This window comes from Coregonus lavaretus, assembly GCF_964263955.1.
Source record: "Coregonus lavaretus genome assembly, chromosome: 28".
NCBI lineage: Eukaryota > Metazoa > Chordata > Actinopteri > Salmoniformes > Salmonidae > Coregonus > Coregonus lavaretus.
In genome coordinates, this window is record NC_140015.1 from 859,152 (window position 1) to 870,839 (window position 11,688).

General features: G+C 41.6%; 1 protein-coding gene across 1 annotated transcript in view; it reads left to right on the top strand.

Annotated features, from left to right (window-relative positions):
- LOC311104336 (nucleoside diphosphate kinase-like) overlaps positions 1-9,226 on the top strand; it is a 45,740-nt gene extending 36,514 nt beyond the window's left edge. Inside the window, exons 4-5 of the mRNA XM_084146149.1 lie at positions 6,866-6,978; positions 7,247-9,226. Of these exons, the coding sequence (XP_084002275.1) occupies positions 6,866-6,978; positions 7,247-7,367 (234 nt within the window). The 3' untranslated portion in view covers positions 7,368-9,226. The remainder of the gene's footprint in view (positions 1-6,865; positions 6,979-7,246) is intronic.
- Positions 9,227-11,688: the final 2,462 nt, after the last annotated feature.

An 11,688-nucleotide genomic window follows, 5' to 3' on the forward strand; every position in this document is an offset into this window, starting at 1 on the left:
ATTGGATGTAGTCTATCACAGTGCTATCCGTTTTGTCTCCAAAGCCCCATACACTACCCACCACTGTGACCTGTACGCTCTTGTTGGCTGGTCCTCACTACATGTCCGTCGTCAAACCCACTGGCTCCAGGCCATCTATAAATCACTGCTAGGCAAATCCCCGCCTTATCTTAGCTCATTGGTCACCGTAGCAGCACCCACCCGTAGTCTGCGCTCCAGCAGGTATATCTCACTGGTCATTCCCAAAGCCAACACCTCCTTTGGCCGCCATTCCTTCCAGTTCTCTGCTGCCAATGACTGGAACGAATTACAAAAATCTCTGAAGCTGGAGACTCTTATCTCCCTCAATAACTTTAAGCATCAGTTGTCTGAGCACCTTACCGATCACTGCACCTGTACACAGCCCATCTGAAATTAGCCCACCCAACTACCTCATCCCTATATTGTTATTTATTTTGCTCTTTTGCACCCCAGTATCTCTATTTGCACATAATCTCTTGCACATCTAGCATTCCAGTGTTAATACTATTGTAATTATTCTGCACTATAGCCTATTTATTGCCTTACCTCCATAACTTGCTACATTTGCACACACTGTATATATATTTTCTGTTGTATTTCTGACTTTATGTTTTTTTTTTTACCCCATATGTAACTCTGTGTTGTTTTTATTGCACTACTTTGCTTTATCTTGGCCAGGTCGCAGTTGTAAATGAGAACCTGTTCTCAACTGGCTTACCTGGTTAAATAAAGGTGAAATAAAAATAAATAAATAAATCATCTTTTTAAGTGGGAGAACTTGCACAATTGGTGGCTGACTAAATACTTTTTCTCCCCACTGTAAAACGAAGATGTTTGGTGCATTATTTCTCAAGTGAAAACATTTTCATGAAAAGTAGTCATCTCTGGTTGAATGACAACAAACACTTTATTGAATAATCCCTACTGTTGACCAATCACCAAGGAAGCGGCGTAAACTTCGGCTACCGAACTTTGACTAGCCTCAAGAAAAAATTTAGTGCGCTCGAACAGCCGGAAAAAAAACCTGCCAAACACCAAAACGAAATGCTTGTGTTCCTAGCTCCAACAGTGCAGTAATATCTAACAATACACACAAATCTAAAAGTAAAAGAATGAAATGAAGAAATATAGACATTTTAGGATGAGCAATGTCAGAGTCTTGGGTATAAATATATATATACAGTGCCGTGAAAAAGTAATTGCCCCCTTTCTGATTTTCTCTATTTTTGCATATTTTTGATACTGAATGTTATCAGATCTTCAACCAAAACCTAATATTAGATAAAGGGAACCTGAGTTTACAAATAACAAAAAATATATATACTTATTTTATATACACTGCTCAAAAAAATAAAGGGAACACTTAAACAACACAATGTAACTCCAAGTCAATCACACTTCTGTGAAATCAAACTGTCCACTTAGGAAGCAACACTGATTGACAATACATTTTACATGCTGTTGTACAAATGGAATAGACAACAGGTGGAAATTATAGGCAATTAGCAAGACACCCCCAATAAAGGAGTGGTTCTGCAGGTGGTGACCACAGACCACTTCTCAGTTCCTATGCTTCTTGGCTGATGTTTTGGTCACTTTTGAATGCTGACGGTGCTTTCACTCTAGTGGTAGCATGAGACGGAGTCTACAACCCACACAAGTGGCTCAGGTAGTGCAGCTCATCCAGGATGGCACATCAATGCGAGCTGTGGCAAGAAGGTTTGCTGTGTCTGTCAGCGTAGTGTCCAGAGCATGGAGGCGCTACCAGGAGACAGGCCAGTACATCAGGAGACGTGGAGGAGGCCGTAGGAGGGCAACAACCCAGCAGCAGGACGCTACCTCCGCCTTTGTGCAAGGAGGAGCAGGAGGAGCACTGCAAGAGCCCTGCAAAATGACCTCCAGCAGGCCACAAATGTGCATGTGTCTGCTCAAACGGTCAGAAACAGACTCCATGAGGGTGGTATGAGGGCACGACGTCCACAGGTGGGGGTTGTGCTTACAGCCCAACACCGTGCAGGACGTTTGGCATTTGCCAGAGAACACCAAGATTGGCAAATTCGCCACTGGCGCCCTGTGCTCTTCACAGATGAAAGCAGGTTCACACTGAGCACATGTGACAGACGTGACAGAGTCTGGAGACGTCGTGGAGAACGTTCTGCTGCCTGCAACATCCTCCAGCATGACCGGTTTGGCGGTGGGTCAGTCATGGTGTGGGGTGGCATTTCTTTGGGGGGCCGCACAGCCCTCCATGTGCTCGCCAGAGGTAGCCTGACTGCCATTAGGTACCGAGATGAGATCCTCAGACCCCTTGTGAGACCATATGTTGGTGCGGTTGGCCCTGGGTTCCTCCTAATGCAAGACAATGCTAGACCTCATGTGGCTGGAGTGTGTCAGCAGTTCCTGCAAGAGGAAGGCATTGATGCTATGGACTGGCCCGCCCGTTCCCCAGACCTGAATCCAATTGAGCACATCTGGGACATCATGTCTCGCTCCATCCACCAACGCCACGTTGCACCACAGACTGTCCAGGATTTGGCGGATGCTTTAGTCCAGGTTTGGGAGGAGATCCCTCAGGAGACCATCCGCCACCTCATCAGGAGCATGCCCAGGCGTTGTAGGGAGGTCATACAGGCACGTGGAGGCCACACCCACTACTGAGCCTCATTTTGACTTGTTTTAAGGACATTACATCAAAGTTGGATCAGCCTGTAGTGTGGTTTTCCACTTTAATTTTGAGGGTGACTCCAAATCCAGACCTCCATGGGTTGATAAATTTGATTTCCATTGAAAATGTTTGTGTGATTTTGTTGTCAGCACATTCAACTATGTAAAGAAAAAAGTATTTAATAAGATTATTTCATTCATTCAGATCTAGGATGTGTTGTTTAAGTGTTCCCTTAATTTTTTTGAGCAGTGTATTTAATTAACAAAGTTATGCAACACCCAATTCCCCTGTGTGAAAAAGTAATTGCCCCCTTACAATCAATAACTGGTTGTGCCACCTTTAGCTGCAATGACTGCAACCAAATGCTTCCTGTAGTTGTCGATCAGTCAGTCTCTCACAATGCTGTGTAGGAATCTTGGCCCACTCTGGCATGCAGAACTGCTTTAACTCCACTACATTTGTGGGTTTTCAAGCATGAACTGCTCGTTTCAAGTCCTGCCACAACATCTCAATTGGGATTAGGTTTGGACTTTCACAAGGCCATTCAAAAACTTCAAATGTGTTGCTTTTTAGCCATTTTCATGTAGACTTGATTGTGTGTTTTGGATCATTGCTGCATAACCCAGCTGCGCTTCAGCTTCAGCTCACAGACGGATGGCCTGACATTCTCCTGTAGAATTCTCTGATACAGAGCAGAATTCAGAGCAGAATTTATGGTTCCTTCTATTAAGGCAAGTCGTCCAGGTCCTAAGGCAGCAAAGCATCCCCAAACCATCACACCACCACCACCATGCTTGACCGTTGGTATGAGGCTCTTACTGTGGAATGCAGTGTTTGGTTTTCACCAGGCATAATGTCACCCATGTTGTCCAAAAAGTTGACTCAAGTTTGCCAAAAAAGCACCTGGAAGCACCTGGATGATCATCAAGACTCTTGGAATAATTATTCAAAAGTATAGCTTTTTGGACGACATGGGTCCCATTATCCAGGTTTTGTGATGAAACAAATCACCGCTACTGATACTGCTCATCATGGAGCGGCATCAGTGGCATCACTGCACACCTAAATAGCCCTCATGCCTCTGGGTGAGAGAAGTTATCATTGTTTTTGGGCAGAATAATGTGAGGTGTTCACACCCCTGAGTCAATAGAAGCACCTTTGGCAGCAATTACAGCTGTGAGTCTTTCTGGGTTATTCTCTAAGAGCTTTCCACACCTGGATGTTGCCCATTATTATTTTCAAAATACTTCAAGCTCTGTCAAATTGGTTGTTGGTCATTGCTAGACAACCATTTTCAGGTCTTTCCATAGAAGTCAAAACTGTAACTCAACCACTCAGTGTAGATTTGGCTTTGTGTTTTAGGTTATTGTCCTGCCTAAAGGTGAATTCATCTCCCAGTGTCTGGTGGAAAGCAGACTGAACCAGGTTTTCCTCTAGGATTTTGTCTGTGCTTAGCTCCATTCCATTTCTTTTATCCTAAAAAACTCCCCAGTCCTTAACGATTACAAGCATACCCATAACATGATGCAGCCACCGCTATGCTTGAAAATATGGAGAGTGGTGCTCAGTAATGTGTTGTATTTTCCCCGAACATAACAGGTTGAATTCAGGACAAAAAGTAAATTGCTTTGCCACATTTTTTGCAGTATTACTTTAGTGCCTTGTTGCAAACAGGATGCATGTTTTGGAATATTTTTACTTTTCACTCTGTCAATTAGGTTATTATTGTGGAGTAACTACAATGTTGTTGATCTATCCTCAGTTTCTCCTATCACAGCCATTATACTCTGTAACTGTTTTAAAGTCACCATTGGCCTCATGGTGAAATCCCTGAGCGGTTTCCTTCCTCTCCGGCAACTGAGATTTGAAGGACGCCTGTATCTTTGTAGTGACTGGGTGTATTGATACAGTGAGGGAAAGAAGTATTTGATCCCCTGCTGATTTTGTACGTTTGCCCACTGACAAAGAAATGATCAGTCTATAATTTTAATGGTAGGTTTATTTAAACAGTGAGAGACAGAATAACAACAAAAAAATCCAGAAAAACGCATGTAAAAAATGTTATAAATTGATTTGCATTTTAATGAGGGAAATAAGTATTTGACCCCCTCTCAATCAGAAAGATTTCTGTCTCCCAGGTGTCTTTTATACAGGTAACGAGCTGAGATTAGGAGCACACTCTTAAAGGGAGTGCTCCTAATCTCAGTTTGTTACCTGTATAAAAGACACCTGTCCACAGAAGCAATCAATCAATCAGATTCCAAACTCTCCACCATGGCCAAGACCAAAGAGCTCTCCAAGGATGTCAGGGACAAGATTGTAGACCTACACAAGGCTGGAATGGGCTACAAGACCATCGCCAAGCAGCTTGGTGAGAAGGTGACAACAGTTGGTGCGATTATTCGCAAATGGAAGAAACACAAAAGAACTGTCAATCTCCCTCGGCCTGGGGCTCCATACAAGATCTCACCTCGTGGAGTTGCACATGATCATGAGAATGGTGAGGAATCAGCCCAGAACTAAACGGGAGGATCTTGTCAATGATCTCAAGGCAGCTGGGACCATAGTCACCAAGAAAACAATTGGTAACACACTACGCCGTGAAGGACTGAAATCCTGCAGCGCCCGCAAGGTCCCCCTGCTCAAGAAAGCACATATACAGGCCCGTCTGAAGTTTGCCAATGAACATCTGAATGATTCAGAGGAGAACTGGGTGAAAGTGTTGTGGTCAGATGAGACCAAAATGGAGCTCTTTGGCATCAACTCAACTCGCCGTGTTTGGAGGAGGAGGAATGCTGCCTATGACCCCAATAACACCATTCCCACCTTCAAACATGGAGGTGGAAACATTATTCTTTGGGGGTGTTTTTCTGCTAAGGGGACAGGACAACTTCACCGCATCAAAGGGACGATGGACGGGGCCATGTACCGTCAAATCTTGGGTGAGAACCTCCTTCCCTCAGCCAGGTCACTGAAAATGGGTCATGGATGGGTATTCCAGCATGACAATGACCCAAAACACACGGCCAAGGCAACAAAGGAGTGGCTCAAGAAGAAGCACATTAAGGTCCTGGAGTGGCCTAGCCAGTCTCCAGACCTTAATCCCATAGAAAATCTGTGGAGGGAGCTGAAGGTTCGAGTTGCCAAACATCAGGCTCGAAACCTTAATGACTTGGAGAAGATCTGCAAAGAGGAGTGGGACAAAATCCCTCCTGAGATGTGTGCAAACCTGGTGGCCAACTACAAGAAATGTCTGACCTCTGTGATTGCCAACAAGGGTTTTGCCACCAAGTACTAAGTCATGTTTTGCAGAGGGGTCAAATACTTATTTCCCTCATTAAAATGCAAATCAATTTATAACATTTTTGAAATGCGTTTTTCTCGATTTTGTTGTTGTTATTCTGTCTCTCACTGTTCAAATAAACCTACCATTAAAATTATAGACTGATCATGTCTTTGTCAGTGGGCAAACGTACAAAATCAGCAGGGGATCAAATACTTTTTTCCCTCACTGTACACCATCCAAAGTGTAATTAATAACTTCACCATACTCAAAGGGATATTCAATGTCTGCTTTTTAAATGTTTTACCAATCTACCAATAGGTGGCCTTTTTTGCAAGGCATTGGAAAACCTCCCTGGTCTTTGTGGTTGAATCTGTGTTTTAAATGCACTACTCGCCTGAGGGACCTTACAGATAATTGTGTGGGGTACAGAGATGAGGTAGTAATTTAAAAAATAATGTTAAACACTATTATTACACACAGAGTGAGTCCATCCAACTTATGTGACTTGTTAAGCACATTTTTACTCCTTCAGGCTTGTCATAACAAAGTGGTTGAATACTTATTGACTCAAGACATTTCAGCTTTTCATTTTTAATGAATTTGCAAAACTTTAGAAAAACAAAATTCCACTTTGACATTATGGAGTATTGTGTGTAGGCAAATTAAAAAAAAATCTAAATGTAATCAATTTTAAATTTAGGCTGTAACACAACAAAATGTGGAAAATGCCAAGGGGTGTGAATACTTTCTGAAGGATCTGTTAAATTCCAAACCACCTAACCACTTGTGTATATCTGATTGATTCACTTTCAATTAATTTGCTGAATTGACTGATTTAAGATAGGATTGCCCTAATCCTGATGGCAAGCGCTATACCCATTCTTGTTGTCCAGGTGTGGGAGGGTCATAATGTGGTCCGGACATCCCGGATCATGGTAGGAGACACCAACCCATCCGAGGCCCGAGCAGGCACCGTCCGGGGGGATTTCAGCATTCACATCAGCAGGTGAACCTATCAAAACAAAGACTCAACTGAAAAGATCTTTCACTTTACAATAATTGGCACAATACCCTTTTAAACAAATATTTAAATGATAGTTGAATTTGACAACAATTTTAATTTTGAGGCATAAAAACAAATTCATATATAAACATGAAATTGATCATTTGTGAAAGAGTTTTAAAATTGGTTGTATCATTTCAATGGCAAAATACTAAACTGGACTTCAAGCCATTAATGAATTAATTAATGTAGGTTTGTGTTTTTTTTACAGAAATGTGGTCCATGCCAGTGATTCAGTAGAGGGGGCTCAGAGGGAGATCCAGTTGTGGTTTCATCAAAATGAACTGATGGATTGGGACGGCTATGACCACAATAGCACCTACGAGCTTTGAGAAAGAGATGAAGGCAGAGATGGAAAGAGCGTGAACGAGGTAGAACGGCCATCTTGCAATACTCAGTGCCCCACCTGCAATCCTCAGCCTTCTCCATCGTGGGTGGGTCCAATACCCCAGAGCCCCTCGCCTACTTGTATACAGTAATGTATAGTCCTCACCATATGTATTTGGACAGTGAAATTAAAATGTACATTTTGGCTCTATACTCCAGCATTTTGGATTTGAGATCAAATGATCCATATGACACTATATTAGAATGTTAGTTTATTTGAGGCTGATTTCATGAAAATCTGTTTTACCATTTAGACATAAAAGCACTTTATATATTTAGTCCCTCCATTTGAAGAAATCATAAGTATTTGGACAAATGTACTTATAGTGTAGTCTAATGTTAGTATTCGGTCCCATATCGCTTGGACCTAATGACTTCAAGTTTGCAACTCTACAAACTCATTGGCTGCATTTGCAATTTGTTTTTAATGTATTATGGGACATGTCTTACCCAATAGTAACTAAATTGTGAATGGTGTCTGGAGTCATTTTCTTTCTAAATGAGCGGAGATGTTTCTGAACACTTCCAAATCCATCCTAATGCTGCCATGATTCGGAAAATTCATGAATGGATCATACATAATGATGAGTAGGAAAGTCACTTAGGGGCTGATTCAGAAGTAGGAAATGTACACCTTTCCTACTCACGCCTTTCTTACGCACTTCTCAGTGGTTGGTATTCAGACTTACCTTATGCAGTCGCGTAAAGTACTCTGCATGTGTGGCTACCTTGCACGCTCTGAATAATTGAGGGGCAACAGATTTTCTAGTGGAGTTTTCATTCAATAGGGTTTTCAGGACATTTATATTAAGCCATCCCTTTAAATATGGTGTACTTTTAAATATAATTTTGTCGACAGACTCGCAAGAATATATCAAGAGAATGGGTTCCGAATATTAACGTTCAATGAAATAAAGCCATCTAAATATATTTAATTAGTCTCTGTTTCAGCACCAATTTGTAGATTTAAAAAAATATTCTGATCTTGTAGATGAATTAGGGTTAAGAATGTATTTATGAATCATAAACAGGGTAACACTACTGTAGGTGTCCTTATTCATGCATTCATAAAGTCTGTATAACAGCTATAGAACACATAACATTTGTCATAAGGACTGTTCATCCTGTTGTCATATGCTCTATCAACTGTTAATAACAAATGCTATTACAGTCTGCATGACAACTTATGTCATATGCTATTACATGCTTCATAAGTGTCTGCATACCAGATGTTATAATGGAGTTATATCATTTACCAAACTCTGTCACATAACATTGAATGGAATGATGGGCTACATAACCATGTCATATGCCGTTATAGAGTGTGTACAGACACCTTAAGTAAAGTGACATTAATTTGTGTTATAAAACAGTTATGAATGTGCTTAATACCACAGGATGAGTTGAGAGTATCAGAGTATCACAAAACCATTCAGGATCTCCAAGAAACATGGGCGGCAAATGGGAGGGGGTGTATCATCTTTGTGACTCTGCAACTTTCTCACTCATCATTATTCATGATTCATTAATTCATGAATCATAACAGCATCCAAATTGAATGTAATATTTTAAAAAATATATATATTCTCACTTACAAAAAAGTGACTCAAAAATGACACCCGACATCATTCACCATTCAGTTACTATTGGGCAGATATGACCCAAAACAAACTGCAAATGCATCAACAAGTTTGTAGCCACAAGCTTGATGTGGTCATTACGTGTGGGGGACAAGATACATAAAGTGCTTTTGTCTAAATGGTCAAATAGACAATACCCTCAAATAAAATGGTGACATTCTGTACTGCCGCCTCATATGAATAATTTGATTTCAAATCCAAACTGCTGGAGTACAGATCCCAAATAAAAAAATGTAGCTTCACTGTCCAAATACATATGGTCACCAATCAACTGCATTACACTTAAACATGTCTTCAACTACCACCACCAATTTCTATATGCTAGCAATGCTACCATTTTATACAAACTGGAGTTAGCATTAAGCAGATTATTTCCTGTTTACCCAAAAAGGACAACTTCTAAATGTTATGCAGCAAAAACAGCCAAATATATCCAAATCGGATTTTAGCAACCACCTTGTGGGCCTGTTAGAACACAAATCATGACGGATTTGACAAATATCCACTTAGTTAGATCAGCTTTTTTGAATGGCCGCCAGTGGTGTGTATTCATGGATGCCAAGGGAAGCCAGGCTTCCCCAAAAAATCGACAAAGAAAAAAAATCAATTCGTATTTGGCCTCCTTTGATAAAAAAAAGAATAAAATAATAGCCAATCAGCGTTGAGCTAAACTGAGTGAGCTCAACTGTGAATGGTCCTGGCACACCAAAGAAAAGTGTCAAGGGAAGCCAGTTTGGATTTGGCGTTACTCCTATCAAATTGCATTGAGAGCATATGTCATTGACAGAAACTACTTGAATTGTTGCATCTCGTTGTGTTGTTGTCCTCCAGTGGCTCGCTAGCTAACTAAAATTGGCCATTTCCTAAATTAGCCATGGATGGAAATGTGGATTTGGACTTGTGGTTTTACTTAATTCTCTGTACTGGCCAATGATTATAATAGCGATTCTGATCCAACCATTAATTCACTTGTGCCCCTGGCCTGAGGATGGAAGTTCAATATGTACAAGTATTTGATACACTGACGATTTTGCAGGTTTTCCTACTTACAAAGCATGTAGAGGTCTGTAATTTTTTATCATAGGTACACTTCAACTGTGAGAGACGGAATCTAAAACAAAAATCCAGTAAATCACATTGTATGATTTTTAAGTAATTAATTTGCATTTTATTGCATGACATAAGTATTTGATACATCAGAAAAGCAGAACTTAATATTTGGTACAGAAACCTTTGTTTGCAATTACAGAGATCATACGTTTCCTGTAGGTCTTGACCAGGTTTGCACACACTGCAGCAGGGATTTTGGCCCACTCCTCCATATAGACCTTCTCCAGATCCTTCAGGTTTCGGGGCTGTCGCTGGGCAATACGGACTTTCAGCTCCCTCCAAAGATTTTCTACTGGGTTCAGGTCTGGAGACTGGCTAGGCCACTCCAGGATCTTGAGATGCTTCTTACAGAGCCACTCCTTAGTTGCCCTGGCTGTGTGTTTCGGGTCATTGTCATGCTGGAAGACCCATCTTCAATGCTCTTACTGAGGGAAGGAGGTTGTTGGCCAAGATCTCGCGATACATGGCCCCATCCATCCTACTCTCAATACGGTGCAGTCGTCCTGTCCCCTTTGCAGAAAAGCATCCCCAAAGAATGATGTTTCCACCTCCATGCTTCACGGTTGGGATGGTGTTCTTGGGGTTGTACTCATCCTTCTTCTTCCTCCAAACACGGCGAGTGGAGTTTAGACCAAAAAGCTCTATTTTTGACTCATCACACCACATGACCTTCTCCCATTCCTCATCTGGATCATCCAGATGGTCATTGGCAAACTTCAGACGGGCCTGGACATGCGCTGGCTTGAGCAGGGGGACCTTGCGTGCGCTGCAGGATTTTAATCCATGACGGCGTAGTGTGTTACTAATGGTTTTCTTTGAGACTGTGGTCCCAGCTCTCTTCAGGTCATTGACCAGGTCCTGCCGTGTAGTTCTGGGCTGATCCCTCACCTTCCTCATGATCATTGATGCCCCACGTGGTGAGATCTTGCATGGAGCCCCAGACCGAGGGTGATTGACCGTCATCTTGAACTTCTTCCATTTTCTAATAATTGCGCCAACAGTTGTTGCCTTCTCACCAAGCTGCTTGCCTATTGCCCTGTAGCCCATCCCAGCCTTGTGCAGGTCTACAATTTTATCCCTGATGTCCTTACACAGCTCTCTGGTCTTGGCCATTGTGGAGAGGTTGGAGTCTGTTTGATTGAGTGTGTGGACAGGTGTCTTTTACACAGGTAACGAGTTCAAACAGGTGCAGTTAATACAGGTAATGAGTGGAGAACAGGAGGGCTTCTTAAAGAAAAACTAACAGGTCTGTGAGAGACGGAATTCTTCCTGGTTGGTAGGTGATCAAATACTTATGCCATGCAATAAAATGCAAATTAATTACTTAAAAATCATATAATGTGATTTTCTGGATTTTTAGATTCCGTCTCTCACAGTTGAAGTGTACCTATGATAAAAATTACAGACCTCTACATGCTTTGTAAGTAGGAAAACCTGCAAAATCGGCAGTGTATCAAATACTTGTTCTCCCCACTGTATCTAGAAGTAGAAGGCATTATAAATGTTAACTAGCTAA